Below are 17,556 nucleotides of genomic sequence, written 5' to 3'. Positions count from 1 at the left end.
GTCACACTCATCCCCCACGCTCACTCCCCCACACAAACCCCCATGGAAAACACAGAGAAGAAATATTCATTGATGACCTCACCCATCTCCCGCGGTTCTACACATCTATGTCCACTTTGATCCTTGAGGGGCCCTATTCTCTCCCTAGTTATTCTTTCGTCTTTAATAAATGTAAGAACCTCTTTGGATTCATCCTAATCTTCTCAACCAAGGCTGTCTCGTGTCCCCCCTTTCGCCCTCCTGATTTCCAGTAAACTCCTGTATCCCTTATATACCTCCAGGGATTCCCTTGATCTCAGCTGCCTGTACCTGAGCCACATCTCCTCCTTTTTTTCTGGCCAAAGCCTCAATATCTCCTGTCATCCAGGGTTCCTGATTCCTGTCAACCTTGCCTTTCACCCCCACAGGAACATATAGACCTTGAACTCTAGCTATCTCACTTTTAAAGGCCTCCCACTTGCCGGAGGTCCCTTTGCCTGCAAACAGACTACTTCAAACTATGAAGAGAGGCTCAATAAAGCTCTGGCCTTTTCTTTGAAGCAGAGAAGATGGAGAAGGGACCAGCCCTTGACCTTGTCCAACAGGTAGGAGACTTTTGCTCCCCAATATGGATGAGAAAAGGGCTATGGGGAGGATGTGCCAGCTGACGACCGCACCATGGCGCAGAAGGCCATTCAAAGCTGAGGAGCAAAAAGACAAATAGTTGTTATAAGGATTCTCTAATTAGGGGACAGATAGTATCCTTTGTGAGCCGGATCGGGAGTCCCTCATGGTGTGTTGCCTGCCCGGTGCCAGGGTGTAGGACATCTCTGACTGGCTTGAAAGGATATTGGAGCGGGAGGGAGAGGATCCAGTTGTTGCGGTCCACGTTGGCACTAACAACATCGGCAAGGCTAGGAAGGAGGATCTGTTTGGGGATTATCAAGCGCGAGGAACAAAATCGAAGAACAGGTCCTCGAGGGTCACAATCTCTGGATTACTGCCTGAGCCACGTGCTAATTGACATAGGGAACAGAGAATTAGGGAAGTAAACACGTGGCTAAGAGATTGGTGTGGGAAGGAGGGATTCCATTTCATGGGACATTGGCATCAGTTTTGGAACTGGGGAGATCTGTACCGATGGGACGGCCTCCACCTGAACCGATCTGGAACCAGCGTTCTGGTGAAAAGGATCAATAGGGTGGTCACTAGGACTTCAAACTTGTGAGTCGGTGGGGGGGAGGGGAAAGGGAAAGCAACAGGGAGTATGGAGTCAAGTAGAAAGTAAGCAGCAGGTTAGCATGTGAGCAGAGCTAAAGTTCTAGGCAGACTAGAAATAAAACAAAAAAGGAAGAATTACTTAGGACATACTACTAGAGGTGATGGAAATCATGAGGATAAGAAAAATTAGTATTAAGGTGCTTTACCTGAATGCTCATAGTATTCGTAACAAAGTAGATGAATTAACAGCAGCAATCATTGTAAATGATTATGATGTGGTAGGCATCACAGAGACGTGGTTGCAGGGGGTTCAGGACTGGCAGTTAAACATCCAAGAATTTACAACTTATCGAAAAGACAGGGAGGTGGGCAGAGGGGGCAGGGTTGCCTTGTGAGTTAAGAATGAAATTAAATCTATGGCACTGAATGACATGGAGTCAGATGATGTGGAGTCCGTCTGGGTGGAGTTGAGGAACCATAAAGACAAAAACCCATAATGGGAGCTATGTACGGACCTCCCAGCAGTGGCCAGGACTGGGGTGCAAAATGTACCAGGAAATAGATAGGTCATGTCAGAAAGGCAAGGGCTGAAAATGTGTTGCTGGAAAAGCGCAGCAGGTCAGGCAGCATCCAAGGAGCAGGAGAATCGACGTTTCGGGCATGAGCCCTTCTTCAGGCTCATGCCCAAAACGTCGATTCTCCTGTTCCCTGGATGCTGCCTGACCTGCTGCGCTTTTCCAGCAACACATTTTCAGCTCTGATCTCCAGCATCTGCAGTCCTCACTTTCTCTCAGAAAGGCAAGGTCACGGTGATCATGGGGGACTTCAATATGCAAATTGACTAAGTGAGTAATGTTGCCGGTGGATCCAAAGAAAGGGAATTCATGGAATGCTTACAGAATGGCTTTTTGGAACAGCTTGTGATGGAACCCACAAGGGAGCAGGCTATTCTGGACTTCATGCTATATAATGAGCCAGACTTTATAAAAGATCTTAAAGTAAGGGAACACTTAGGAGGCAGCAATCATAATATGGTAGAGTTCAGTCTGCAGTTTGAAAGAGAGAAGGCATTGTCAGATGGAATGGTGTTACAGTTAAATAAGGGTAATGACAGGGGTGTGAAGATTGGGAAGGCTACAAAAACAAAGAGGATAACAAAGAGAGAAATAAGGAAGGAGAGGATTAAATATGAAGGTAAACTAGCCAGTAATATTAGAAATGATCGTGAAAGTTTCTTTCAATACATAAGAAACAAACGAGAGGCAAAAGTAGAAATTGGCCACTCTAAATTGATGCAGGAAGGCTAGTGATGGGAGATAAGGAAATAGCTGAAGAACTTAACAAGTACTTTGTGTCAGTTTTCACACTGGAAGACATGAGTAATATCCAAACAATTAAGGAGAGTTAAGGGGCAGAGTTGAGTATGGTAGCCATTACAAAAGAGAAAGTGCTAGAAAAGCTAAAAGGTCTAAAAATTGATAAATCTCCAGGCTTCGATGGGCTACATCCTAGAGTTCTGTGGGAGGTGACGGAGGAAATAGTGGAGGCGTTGGTTCTGATCTTTCAAAAATTACTGGAGTCAGGAAAATTCCCAGATGATTGGAAGATCGCGTTTGTAACCCCCTTGTTCAAGAAAGGATCAAGACAAAAGATGGAAAATTATAGGCCAATTAGCCTAACCTCAGTTGTAGTTAAAATTCTAGAATCCATCGTTGAGGATGAGATTTCTAAATTCTTGGAAGTGTACGGTCAAGTTAGAATAAGTCAGCATGGATTCAGTAAGGGAAGGTCGTGCCTGACAAACCTGTTAGAATTCTTTGAAGAGGTAACAATTAGGTTAGACCAGGGAAACCTTTAATAAGGTTTCCAAAACGCCTTTAATAAGGTGCCTCATGGGAGGCTGCTGAGTAAGGTGAGGGCCCATGGTGTTTGAGGTGAGCTATTGGCATGGACTGAGGATTGGCCATCTGTCAGAAGGCAGAGAGTTGGGATAAATGGTTCTTTTTCAGAATGGCAGCTGGTGACAAGTGGTGTCCCGCAGGGTTCAGTGTTGGGGCTGCAGCTGTTCACTTTATATATTAATGAGCTGGATGAAGGGACTGGGGGCATTCTAGCGAAGTTCACCGATGATATGAAGTTAGGTGGACAGGCAGGTAGTTCTGAGGAGGTGGGGAAGCTGCAGAAAGATTCAGACAGTTTAGGAGAATGGTCCAGGAAATGAGCAAATGTGAGGTCTTGCATTTTGGAAAAAAGAATTCAGGCATGAACTATTTTCTAAACGGTGAGAAAATTCATAAAGCCAATGTACAAAGGGATCTGGGAGTGCTAGTCCAGGATTCTCTAAAGATTGACTTGCAGCTTGAGACCGTGGTGAAGACAGCAAGTGTAATATTGTCATTTATCTCAAGAGGATTGGAATATAAAAGCAGCGATGTCTTTCTGAGACTTTATAGAGCTCTAGTTCGGCTCCATTTAGAATACAGTGTCCAATTTTGGGCCCCACACCTCAGGAAGGACATACTGGCACTGCAGCGTGTCCAGCGGGGATTCACATGGATGATCCCTGGAATGGTAGGCCTAACATACAATGAACAGCTGAGGATCCTGGGATTGTATTCATCGGAGTTTAGAAGGTTGAGGGGAGATCTAATAGAAACTTACAAAATAATGCATGGCTTAGAAAGGGTGGACGCTGGGAGATTATTTCCATTAGCCGGGGAGACTAGGACGTGGGCACAGCCTTAGAATTAGAGGGGGTCAATTTAAATCAGAAATGAGAAGACATTTCGTCAGCCAGAGAGCGGTGGGCCTGTGGAACGCATTGCCACGAAGCGCAGTGGAGGCGGGGACATTAAACATCTTCAAGGCAGAGAGTGATAAACTCTTGAACTCACAAGGAATTAAGAGCTATGGGGAGAGTGTGGGTAAGTGGAGTTGAAATGCCCATCAGCCATGATTAAATGGCCTTACTTCCACTCCCATGTCTTATGGACTGAGATCTACAACATTATGAGAAGCAAAGATAGGTATGATAGGAAAAAACTTTTCCCTTTTAATGACAGGATCGACTAAGGAACGCAGATTTTTAAAAAAGCTGTTCAGAGGGGCTTTGAGGAGGAATTGTTTCAGCCAGAGGGTGGTAGGTGTTTGACACTCACTGCGTAAAGGCAGTATTGATAGAAATACTTAGGTAATTGCATGAAGTGGCTTGGGAGACAATGCTGCAGACCAAGTGCTGGGAAACAGGAATCAGAATCATAGAATCCCCACAGTTTGGAAACAGGCCATTTGGCCCAACAAGTTCACACTGACACTCCAAAGAGTAACAAACCCAGACCAATTCTTCCTGCCCTATGATTCTACATTTACCCCAAGGTTGAGGGGAGATCTAATAGAAACTTATAAAATAATGCATGGCTTAGAAAGGGTGGACGCTGGGAGGTTATTTCCATTAGCCGGGGAGACTAGGACGTGGGCACAGCCTTAGAATTAGAGGGGGTCAATTTAAAACAGAAATGAGAAGACATTTCGTCAGCCAGAGAGCGGTGGGCCTGTGGAACGCATTGCCACGGAGCGCAGTGGAGGCGGGGACATTAAACATCTTCAAGGCAGAGAGTGATAAACTCTTGAACTCGCAAGGAATTAAGAGCTATGGGGAGAGTGCGGGTAAGTGGAGTTGAAATGCCCATCAGCCATGATTAAATGGCCTTACTTCCACTCCCATGTCTTATGGACTGAGATCTACAACATTATGAGAGGCAGAGATAGGTATGAGAGGAAAAAAACTTTTCCCTTTTAATGACAGGATCGACTAAGGGACGCAGATTTTTAAAAAAAGCTGTTCAGAGGGGCTTTGAGGAGGAATTGTTTCAGCCAGAGGGTGGTAGGTGTTTGACACTCACTGCGTAAATGCAGTATTGATAGAAATACTTAGGTAATTGCATGAAGTGGCTTGGGAGACAATGCTGCAGACCAAGTGCTGGGAAACAGGAATCAGAATCATAGAATCCCCACAGTTTGGAAACAGGCCATTTGGCCCAACAAGTTCACACTGACACTCCAAAGAGTAACAAACCCAGACCAATTCTTCCTGCCCTATGATTCTACATTTACCCCTGACTAATGCACCTAACCTACACATCCCTGAACACAACGGGCAACACATCACGCAAACCCACACACCTTTGGACTGTGGGAGGAAACCCGAGCACCCGGAGGAAACCCACGCAGACACAGGGAGAGGATGTGCAAACTCCACGCAGACAGTCGCCCAAGGCTGGAATCGAACCCGGATCCCTGGCGCTGTGAGGCAGCAGTGCTAACCACTGAGCCACCATGCCGATTAGGGAGCTACGTGATGATCGTTTCGGGCACGATGAGTCTCTTTTCGTGCTGTAATAAGCAATGACCCTCTCTAACGCTTCATGTACTTCCGAAACGTGTCCCCCCAGAACTGGGTATGACATGTCCCCTGAGACCAAACTAGCGCGTCACAGAAATCTATTAGCTTTGGTCACTTAATATACATAAAGTAATCTAATCATTATTAATTTACACTACTTTAGATAGATTTCAACAAAATTAATAACTTAAACTACTTTAGATATATCCAAACAAGGGAGTCTCACGTCGTTTCACCCTCGAGAAGCCTGGAGATGGTTGGCGCTTGGAGCTCAATCTCAACTTCCACGGCACTGCTTATGAACCTAGTCCAATGGTCAAGTCGGAAAAAATGAGAGAAGTCCCCAGTGTTAATATACTTGATTTTACATTATTTTAATTTTAACGTCGATCTCTCGGTCTCTGCTCTTTCTCTGCAGCTGTAACACGACTCTCTGCATCCTGTTCTCTTTCCCCCCGATGGGCTTATGTATGGTATGATCTGTCTGAATAGTGTGCAAAACAATGCTTTTCGTTGTATCTCAGTCCATGTGACAGAAATAATAAACCAAATTCAATCAAACATGCTCAACTGCCTCTTGAGTACTTCTTCCAAGCATTCCTCTGTGCTTGGTGGTCGGAAACAAGTCTCACTGTTGTTGCAAATGAAGCTGTTCTCACACCAAGGCCACCTCCTTGCGAAACAGCCGGTTTCCACTTGCTTTTCATCAATAGCTTATTGCCATGTTCAATTAACCCTTAATAATCTAGACTGGAGATATCACTTTGTGATCTATACGTTACATTCCACTCTCTGTGATCTTCAAACCAGATAATCAGAATCTTACATAAGTAGGTCCATCCTGTTCAATCATGGCAAGCTAATTATACACGTGATGAAGTTTGCAAAAATTTGTGTATTAGGTTCTTTTACTCTTGAGATTCTTACACCCTTGATGGAACTACAACACACCAACGTCTGTGAACAGGCAACCAAATTTATTAAGTACAGTACAATACAAGCTTTCTGGAGGAGCCTTTAGCACACACCTCGCACAGCTTAAGGGGTCGTGGCAAAAATCTCTCTCTGAACAAAGGGAACAGTCTTTGCTTTATACAAAACTCTCAACATCATAGTCAGTACTGCCCGCAAGACAACCCTCAGCCATCCCCTCATAGTCAAATGCCCCTCCAGATACAATACAGCGAACACCCCACCTCCAGAAACAGTGTAAAGCAAATCATCCCTTGATGGTCAAATCTGTTGCCAAGTGTTTGATTTTTGTAACTGGAGGGGAGTAGTCAGATTCCAACTGTAATGTTCTTATTGATTTCTGGATGAAAATGTAGATCATCCCTGAATGGCAAGGAAATGGCTGTGTAAACCTCCCACATTCCAGCTATAAGCCAAAGTCACACCACCTTACCCCCACGGCATTCAATTTCTTGCAGGTCAGCTGAGCAAGTTAGCTCTTTAATATTTCATTCCCTCCTTTTATCATTCCGTGGATAACCGTCTTGATGGGGGAAATGAGAAAGGCACTAACAATTTATTGATAAGAATCCTACAGCCAATACTTAAGCAAGTTATTGATACGCAACATACAACGATTATAACAACAAAAATCACTAGCCCAAAGGATTCCCAGGAGCCTCCCACGAGGAAAAAAGGTTCACCGGTAAAGTTCTTAAATCCGCAGTCCTTAGTGACCACTCCACTCCCCTCCAAGTCGAGTGGAAATGAGCCAGTTCTCCAAAACCTCCTTCAAACTGAAAACAAAATTCAATCTGTCCTTGTGCATCACTCCATGGAGAAATCTGAATTGGTGGATAAGGGCAATGCTTCACAAAACTGATGAGACTTCCATCCTTGTGGACTTGCTTCAGATGGAGGATACTAGCGCATCTGAGTGTGTGGTGCAGCAGCTGCAGCAGCAGTAGGCTAGGTGAACGCAGCATTATTTGCTGCTTCTGCTCCTGTTCTGCTGTCAAATGTAACAAGGTTAACTGGATATTGTGATGTTCATGAACCATCATATCCCTTAAATAGTCAGAAGAGAAGGTAAAGCTCACGTGGTTTGATGTCCATAGGAAGGCCACTGACAAAAAGCATACCAACCTCCTCTTCACTGTTGTTAGCTTCTTCACTTTTCGTGCTCATGACTGGGGAGCCGATTGAATCCGTTGGATCAGGTTATGGATGGGCAGGCGGTGGTCCGAAGGCGTGCTTTACCTGCGAATGAGGAAACTCTAGAGACAATGTTAGCTCCTGAAAGCATCTTTGCATTTCCTCTCTCATTCCTTCCTTGCCAAGGCGGTTATCAGTATGAAGACAGTCACACATTTTACTGCACTAAATTGTGTCTGCCTATTTGAACATCCTTTGAATTCTTGAAGAATGTTACTCTGCTCACGATTTTATGACATTATCAAGTTTTATACAACCCATAGACTTGCACATTGTACTGCCTAAACAATTCAGTCAAATATAAAACAACAATCAATGGTCCTAAAATCAAACCCTCAGGAACCTCCTTCGGGTTATTCAAAGATTATTTTCCTTTAACAAGTTAATATTTGGCGGACGTGAAAACTGTCAGGAAAAGTTATTTCAAAAATCTGGAACAGCAAGAAAACGGCAAAATGTTTCCTGCGCTTTAACCATTTAAGAGGCAGTTTCAGTTCAGATTGAAATCTCAAATATTCATGGGAAACACAATGCAGAATATATTAAAATATGTCCTCCAAATGAAACTTTCCAAATAAAACAGTCGGGATTACAGTGGAAACTTTGGTAGAGATCAACGTTCTTTGAATTTGCAATAGGAAGGGGGCCAATGAAGTCTTGACAATAATTGAAAGAATTTAAACAGCTCAGCCGCTAAAGTCTTCACAAAACATCAAACTAAAACTGCACTCTTGTGGTTTTTTTTGTGTGAACACTCTGCATTAAAAAACACAGCAGCAAAGATATTTTAATACAATACTCTCAGCTGGCTAAAGCATGACCACTGACACAATAGTTTCTTTTTTGAAACAGGCACTGTAAAATTTCAAACAAATCAGAGGCTCAAGGCACTCTGTATTAAGGTTCCAAGTTTGATAAGGACCTAATGTTGTACAATTTCAATGTAAAAACAAACCGGGCGTATGACATAGCGCACAAAACACACTGAATTGAGATCCTGATTCAAACAAGGCAAAACAGTCACTTAAAAGGATTTTCGGAACCGGTATTTTCACAAACCACAATATTTAAATATCAAACACTCACATCATGGCACAACTTACGCTGAAATGCCCTTTTTTTGACCCAAGTATTAGTACAACCTTAATGTCAGTGTTTCTCGTTTTTGTTTTGAAGAGCCTTTGGTCAGAGTTCCTCTCATTTTAATACGGGGGGGGGGGGAAACGTGCACATTTGAGAACCCCTCTCAGTTCACTTGGAGACGATCCGTGAAATGAAAAATGAGGAGTCAAAAAGATGGAGGAGGTGGCCCCCAAAAGATCTACATCAGAGTTGGACCAAAAATAGATCAGACCTGCCTACTCCATATCAACCACCACGGCACACAGGAACAAAAACCCAAGCATTGGTCCAAGATTCCCAAAGCTCCACGGACCCCACAGCGCCTGGTGCACAATACGATCACTGACACATCCTCAGCTCGGCGGAAACCGGACCGAGGAACGCCACCCCATTGCCGGGCGAGGCCATGAAGGAAAGACAGACCAGTTGTTGCCTCACGATGAAATCACACCCACAAAAAGAGAAAAGCCTCGCAGCGGACCACGTGGTGCTGCAGTCCAGCCGCTCCTCCTTTCCCAGAAGGTGGACTTGCAGCATGGAGTTCACAGCACAAAAACCCAGACAAAGCTTCCCCGGCAGTCAATGCACTTTACTGTCGGGACCCGAGGGGACCAGCTCCACTTTCTCCCCCTTTTCCCGGTGACGCCATGTCGTCCTAAAAGTACTTCTCAGGGGAGGTGTGGGGGATAAAGTCAACAATTTTAAGAAGTACCAAATTGTTTATTCTTTTGTTTTGCTCTGGACCCTCAAATCTCCCCACTAGAGGACTCCAACCCCTTTTCGATACCCCCCCCCCGCTCCCCACCAAAGAACTCCAACTCCTTTTTAACTCTGGGACGCTAACACCAATTCGACCCTGGGACTCTAACCCAGATTTAACTGTTCTGAAACCCAGTTAAAACCCAGCTTCGCAGAAAGCGACTCGTTGGTGCGTAAGTGTGACAGTGACCTCAAAGATTCCATCACAACCAAGTCCCAGAGGATGAGAGGTCGTCTGAGTGGTCAATTTAGAGAGAGCGAGAGAAAGAAAGAGAGAGAGAGAGAGAGAGAGCGAGAGAGCAAAAGAGAGCGAGAGAGCAAAAGAGAGCGAGAGAGCAAAAGAGAGGGAGAGAGCAAAAGAGAGGGAGATGGCAAGAGATAGAGCGAGAGCGAGAGCAAGAGAGAGAGATAGCGAGAGCGAGAAAGAGCGAGCAAGAGAGAGAATGAGACAGAGCAAGAGAGAGCGCGAGCGCAACTGAGAGATCAAGGTGAAGCTTACCTTGTGGGCCCATTTGTCTCATGCAACCAACACTCAGACAATCGCTTATTCAGTCCACCTGGAAGGTCCTTGTATGTTGGAATCCCTTTTCCCGAGGTTTTGTACATGAGATGCCAGTCGCACACACCAACTTCTGCAAACAGTTAAGGTTTACAAAAGCCTGTACAAGCTAAGTGACCCCTCTTTGACTCTCTTCGCAGGCGTACAAAGGTCAAGTCAAAGTGAGGCCCCAAACAAAGAAAACACATCCACGTTTATACAGGTCAGTTGGCAATGCAACAGATGTTCTGGCCATGCCCCCATAGTCACATGCCTCTTAAGACAAACCCCAGTCACTCACACTCTCACATTACCCCAGATACAATGGCAGGATGAGATCCATCCTCAGAGATAATGCAAATGCTAATGGCCTAATCCTGGGGAATCGTTACACAGACAATTTCTTGACTCGACGATTCCCCAAGACAATGCAGGTGCAACATACCTCTGCCCAGAAAGCATTTCAATGATAGTTTAACTTGACAATAGCAGGAGTAGCAGCAAATGACTGTCTAATTGGAGTGGGAGTCATTAGCCTTGCTTCATGACTGTCATCCCCATTCAAAGACAGTACAGTTTAACACTTTAATATTACATTAATGTCCAGAGAGATAGTACAATTTAATCTTTTCACATTGCATTGCGATCTCTTTATGTGTTTGTTCCTCAGTCTTCTGCAGACTATTGGAAGGGGCTACAGTAGAATACGATCAAAGTGATGTCATGGACCACGGCAGACACCCTCAAAATCTGTTAAGGAGGTCGCCTTGACCCTTACTTTTTAGTGTAAAGGCAGATGTGAAGTGGGTGTTCCAGGTGTGATGCAGCTGGTCAAACCAGTCGGCTTTAAGCAAAACAGAACAGATTTAAACACGACCGTTGAAACACAACCAAAAGAAAACAGAATTTAGAATTACCTAAGTATTGGAAAACTGAACTGACCCGAAACAGCAACTTAACTAAGGAACTGTTCGGATTCAGTAACACCCCATAAATACACCCCTTAGCAAAAAAGAGGACACGTTTCGGAAGTACGCGAAGCATTAGAGAGGGTCATCGTGTATTAAAGCACGCAAAGAGACTCTTTGGCTCATCGTGCCCAAAACAATCATCAAGTACTCTCTGATCGACAAAGTGGCTCAGTGGTTAGCACCGCTGCCTCACAGCGCCAGGGACTCAGGTTCGATTCCAGCCTCAGGCGACTGTCCGTGTAGAGTTTGCACATTCTCTCCCTGTGTCTGGGATTCCTCCAATTGCTCCGGTTTCCTCCCACAATCCAAAGATGTGCAGGTCTGGGGGGATTGAGCCGTGCTAAATTGCCTATAGTGTTCAGGGATATGTAGGTTAGGTGAATTAGTCAGGGGTAAATGTAGAGTAATAGGGTACGGGGAATTGGTTTGGGTGGGTTACTCTTTGGAGGTTAAGTATGGACTTGTTGGGCCAAATGGCCTGATTCCACACTGGAGGGATTCTATGATTCTGATCCCATTTCCCAGCACCTGGTGCGCAGCATTCTTACAGGCAGGAGGGAACAACAGCCAAAGAGATTGCAGAGGGAAAGTCAGTCAGGAATCATTTGCTGAACCTTGCAACCTTCCTAGACTCCAGCATCTTGTGACTGCCACAGCTAAACCAAACTGGGAGAACGGGCCATTCCCCTCCCCTGCCAAACTACGCTCTTCCCAGATCCCTCAGCACCTCTGCCTCTATGACCTCTCTTTAAAGGAGACCCAACGTCAAAACAACCTTGTTAAAAAGACAGCAGCACCACACCCTTTTTATTTCTCAGTTCGATCAATATAGACTCAGTGGACTAACCCTTCAGTGTCTTCTCTCAGTAATGCCACAATGGTCTCCATAATCAAAATGCAATTCCTCCTCCTCTCTTACCTCCCCTTCTATCCTTGCTGTAATATCGGTAACCCAGAACACTGAGCCACCAATCCTGTCGCTCGCTCAGCCATGTTTCTGTAATAGCAATAATATCCCAGTCCCACATATCCATTCATGTCTCAAGTTCAATTGTCTTACCTGTCAGGCCTTTTGCATTGTTTAAGCCAGTTTCCTTTGCTTCCTGTCTCGGTCCTGCCTGCCCTGTCTCATACTAGGATTACCAACACGGCCTTCACTATTTAACTTACTCGCAATAACTTCTCAACAGTCCTCGACCTTCTCTTCATTAGAGTTTAGAAGGTTATGGGGAGATCTAATAGAAACTTACAAGATGGCTTAGAAAGGGTGGACACTGGGAATTTGTTTCCGTCAAGGGGGTTATTAAGACCCGCGAGTACAGCCTTAGAATTAGAGGGGGTCAATTTAAATCAGAAATGAGGAGACATTTCTTCAGCCAGCGAGTGGTGGGCCTGTGGAATTCATTGCCGCGGAGCGCAGTGGAGGCCGGGACGTTAAATGTCTTCAAGGCAGAGAGCGATAAATTCTTGAAGTCGCAAGGGATTAAGGGCTACGGGGAGAGTGCGGGTAAGTGGCGTTGAAATGCCCATCAGCCATGATTGAATGGCAGAGTGGACTCAATGGGCCGAATGGCCTTACTTTCACTCCTATATCTTATGGTCTTAGGTCTCCCTATTGCTTTGAATATCACCCCACAGCCAAACTAGTTTAAACCCTCCCAAGTGGCTTGAGCAAACAGCCGTGACTATATTAGAGAGGCTGCGGCGGAGATTCACTAAGATATTCCTGTGATGCAGCAATATAACTATGAAGAGAGGCTCAATAAGTTCTGGTGTTTCCTTTGAAGCAGAGAAGATCGAGGAGGGACCTGACTGAGAGCTACAAAATTATGAGAGGCAGAGATAGGTATGATAGGAAGCAACTTCTCCCTTTTAAGGACAGGATCAACAACAAGGTGACGTAGATCCACAAAACAAAAGGAGCAGGAATCAGAGGGGATTCGAGGAGAAATACTTTCAGCCAGAGGGTGGCAGGTGCCTGTCACTCACTGCGTAGACGCAGGATTCAGCACAACATTTTAAGAAATATTTAGATGATTACTTGAAGTAGCATGGGAGACAATGCTGCGGACCAAATGCTGGGAAATGGGATCAGAATCATACAATCCCTACAGCGTGGAAACAGGCCATTTGGCCCAACAAGTCTACACTGACCCTCCGAAGACTAACCCACTCAGACCAATTCCCCCTACCCCTATTACCCTACATTTACCCCTGACTAATACACCTAACCTACACATCTCTCAACACAATGGGCAACACGTCACGCTAACCTGCACATCTTTGGATTGTGGGAGGAAACCGGAGCACCCGGAGGAAATCCACGCAGACACGGGGAGAGGATGTGCAAACTCCACACAGATAGTCGCCCAAGGCTGGAATCGAACCCGGGTCCCTGGCGCTGTGAGGCTAACCACTGAGCCACTGTGCCGATGAGGGAGCTACTTGATGATTGTTTTGGGCACGAGGAGCCAAAGAGTCTCTTTTCATGTTGTAATAAGCGATGACCCTCTCTAATGCTTCGCCTACGTGTCCGAAACGTGTCCCGCCAGAACTGGGTATGACATGCCCGCTGAGACTAGTGCATCACAGAAATCTATTAGCTTTGGTCACTTAATATATATAAAGTAATCTAATCATTGTTAACTTACAACACTTCAGATAGATTTCAACAAAAATTAATAACTTAAACTACTTTAGATATATCCAAGCAAGGGAGTCTTATATCCTGTCACCCTTGAGAACCCTGGAGATGGCTGGCACATGGAGCTCAACCTCAACTTCCATGGCACCGCTTGTGAACCCAGTCTGGTGGTGACGTCGAAAGAACTGGGAAAAGTCCCCAGTGTTAATAATTTACTTGATTTTATGTTATTTTAATTTTAATGTTGATCTGTCCGTCTCTGCAGCATCTTTGCAGCTGTAACACTACATTCTGCATCCTGTTCTCTTTGCCCCTAATATTCTTACAAATGGTATGTTCTGCCTGACTAGTACGCAAAACAATGCATTTCGGTGTCCGTGTGACAAAATCAACAAACCAAATTGAATCAAATATGCTGAGTTGCCTCTTCTGAGTACTTCTCCCAAGCATTCCTCTGTGCTTGGTGGTCAAAAACATGTCTCACTGTTGCTTCAAACCAGCCTATTCTTACGCTGAGGCCTTCTTCTTCCAAAACCGGCAGTTTTCACTTGCCTTTCCATTCTCCATCAGTGGCTTATTGCCATGTCCAATCAACCCTTAATGATCTGGATTGGAAATATCTTTTTGTGATCAATATACTACATTCCACTATCTGCAATCTTCAAACCAGAAGATTAGAACCTTATGTAAGCAAGTACATCCTGTTCAATAATGGCAATCTAAATATACACATGATAAAGTATATTGTACAAGCCGTTCAACCCCCTTCAGTCACTCATGAACGTGCTCATCCCTCAGCAGATCGGATGACTGAGTGCATCATTTCGCACACCTTTTCCGGTGTTGATATAAGCTGGAAACCTGAGTGAATCTCTTCCTGCACTTGGGGCAGGTGAATGGCCTTTCTCCAGTGTGAGTTCTCTGATGCACATGCAAAGTGGACGTCTGAGCGAATCCCTTCCCACAGTCAGGGCAGATGAACGGTCTCTCTCCAGTGTGAGTTCTCCTGTGTTCACAGAACTTGGAAAAATGAGCAAATCTCCTCCCGCAGTCAGAACAGGTGAACGGGCTTCTGCCAGTGTGAGTACCCCGGTGTGATTGGTAGTTGGTTAACCAAGAGAATCTCCTTTCACAGTCAGGGCAGGCGAACGGTTTTTTTTCAGTGTGAGCTTTCTGGTGCTTATGTAAGGTGGATGACTCAGCGAATCCCCGGCCACATTCAGAGCACATGAATGGATTCTCCCTGGTGTGAATTCTCTGGTGTTGTTGTAACCTGAATGACTGAGTGAATCCCTTCCCACAATCAGAGCAGGTGAATGGTTTCTCCCCAATGTGAACCTTCTTGTGCGTACGTAAACCAGATGGATGAGCAAATCGCTTACCACACTTGGGGCAGATGAATGACTTCTCCCCGGTGTGAGCCCTCTGGTGTACCTGGAAGCTGGATAAATGAGCAAATTTCTTTTCACACTTGGAACATGTGAATGGCTTCTCCCCAGTATGTATTCGCTGATGTACATGTAAACTGGATGAATAAGCAAATCCCATACCACACGTGTCACAGACGTACGATTTCACCCCGGAGTGAGTTCTCCGGTGGATACATAAACCGGACAGACTAGGATATCCCTTGTTACACGTGGAGCAGATGAATGGCCTCTCCCCAGTGGTTTTGCGCTGATGACCATCCACCTTGGATGGACCTCTGAATCCCTTCCCACGCTTCACACTTTTACGTGGCTTCCCCATGGTCTACAGGGCCTTTGTGTCCCTCCAAACTGAAGGAGCAGTTGAACCCTTGTCCAGACAGAGAGTTCCTCCCTGCTGTAAACATGCAATTTTTGTTTTCAGACTGCGTGACCGGTTAAAGCTCTTTCCACAGTCATTTCACTCGAACACCCTCATTCATGTGCGTTTCTGCGTTTCCAGTCACGCTGATGTTTGAAATCTACACCCTCAGAGACAAAAGAGACAAACGTTCCTCCTTCCACAATCGGAGGCCGGTGATGCTCAGCTCCTGATGGATGGAGCGACTCTGTCAGATCTGATGTTTCGTTTGGGTTTCCTTGATGTGAGCCCTCCTCTTCTAGTCCCTGTGACAGGAGATGACCAAACAGTTCACTGTCAGTGAGGCAGAGAATTCATTAAACAGACAATTCCAGTTTCTGTGGAATATCCTCTTCTCTTGATCCCTGCAAGTTACAGATCCTCCCTCTCTCTACCTCCCTCTCATCCTCCTTCTTGGGCTAAAATCCCCCAGAGATATTGTCCACTTATCTCCAGCTCATTCTACTGGAGACAGAGCAACTGACCCAACTGTTCAGGTAAACAAGGAAATGGCGGCTGCGCATGCGCCCAGTCGTTCAGGTAGCAACTCCGCGCTGCGCATGCCCGCGCGCCTCGCCGACCTGGACGATTGACGGAAGGCGCAGGCCAATCGTGAGGAAAAGGGGGCGGTGCTGGGGTCAGTCCTCCAACCAATGGGAGGGAATGAAGGGGGCGGGCCTAGAGGAGCAATGACGTGAGGAGCCAGTGTTGGACTGGGGTGGACTAAGAGTCACACAGCACCAGGTTATAGCCCCAACAGGTTTATTTGGAAGCACTAGCTTTCGGTGCACTGCTGCCTGTTGTGGAACCATACCCTGAGACACAGAATTTATAGCAAAAGGATTCCAGTGTCAGGGGGATGTGATATAGTAAACAATCTTAGATTAAAACGAAGGAACAGCCTCCCCCGAAAGCTAGTGCTTCCAAATAAACCTGTTGGGACTACAACCTGGTGGTGTGTGATTTTTAAACTTGGTGAGAAAGCTGGGTTAAGTTTTCGAGCCCGTTGACTCTTCATTAGGACTAAAAGCAGATCGGTATTTGTGCTGAAGAAAAGGAAGTGGGATGGTGAGGGAAGAGATAGCTTTCATTGGTAGATTAGATGAGATTCCCTCCAGTGTGGAAACAGGCCCTTCGGCCCAACAAGTCCACACCGACCCTCCGAAGAGTAACCCACACAGACCCATTTCCCTCTGACTAATGCACCTAACACTGCCGGCAATTTAGCATAGCCAAATCACCCTAACGTGCACATCTTTGGACTGTGGGAGGAAACCAAAGCATCCGGAGGAAACCCACGCAGACACGGAGAGAAAGTGCAAACTCCACACAGACAGTCGCACGAGGCTAGAATTGAACCTGGGTCCCTGGTGCTGTGGGGCAGCAGTGCTAACCACTAAGCCACCGTGCCGCGCAGAGGAGGTAGAGGGATTGGGTTTCTGAGCCATGAGGTCATGTTGCAGCTGTACACAACTCTGGTGCGGCCACACACGGAGTGTTGTGTACATTTCTGGTCACCGCACTATAGAAGGGATGTAGAAGCCTTGGAAAGGGTGCAGAGGAGATTTACTAGGATGTTGCCCGGTATGGAGGGAAGATCTTTTGGGAGCTGGATTAACATCAGTACAGATACAGTCAGTAACACGGGGGTTGGAGGGGAGAGGTGTTACTGATTGATTGTGTCAGAGAGCTGGATTAACATCATTAGAGATGCAGTTGGTCACACAGGGCGCTGGGTGTAGAGGGGTTACTGAGTGACAGTGTGTGGGAGCTGGATTAACATCAGTACAGACACAGTCAGTAACACAGGGCTCTGGGGGGAGAGGGGTTACTGAGTGACATTGTGAGGGAGCTGGATTAACATCAGTACAGACACAGTCAGTAACACAGGGTGATGGATATACACCAGTCTACCTCTGAGGGGGGA

The 17,556-nt window shown here is 45.8% G+C and overlaps 1 protein-coding gene and 1 pseudogene across 1 annotated transcript in view; both read right to left on the bottom strand.

Moving 5' to 3' along the window:
- LOC122543487 overlaps positions 1 to 9,975 on the bottom strand; it is a 54,754-nt pseudogene extending 44,779 nt beyond the window's left edge.
- The window catches only part of LOC122543639 (zinc finger protein 709-like), a 26,556-nt gene extending 10,422 nt beyond the window's left edge, over positions 1 to 16,134 (bottom strand). The window contains exons 1-3 of the mRNA XM_043682461.1: positions 14,625 to 16,134; positions 12,219 to 12,291; positions 10,149 to 10,281 (exon numbers count right to left, since the gene is read on the bottom strand). Of these exons, the coding sequence (XP_043538396.1) occupies positions 10,149 to 10,281; positions 12,219 to 12,291; positions 14,625 to 15,551 (1,133 nt within the window). The 5' untranslated portion in view covers positions 15,552 to 16,134. The remainder of the gene's footprint in view (positions 1 to 10,148; positions 10,282 to 12,218; positions 12,292 to 14,624) is intronic.
- Between the last annotated feature and the right edge of the window lie 1,422 nt (positions 16,135 to 17,556).

This window comes from Chiloscyllium plagiosum, chromosome 44, assembly GCF_004010195.1.
Source record: "Chiloscyllium plagiosum isolate BGI_BamShark_2017 chromosome 44, ASM401019v2, whole genome shotgun sequence".
Taxonomy (NCBI): domain Eukaryota; kingdom Metazoa; phylum Chordata; class Chondrichthyes; order Orectolobiformes; family Hemiscylliidae; genus Chiloscyllium; species Chiloscyllium plagiosum.
Note: the sequence above shows the minus strand (reverse complement) of the source record. Positions and strands in the feature narration are given on the sequence as shown.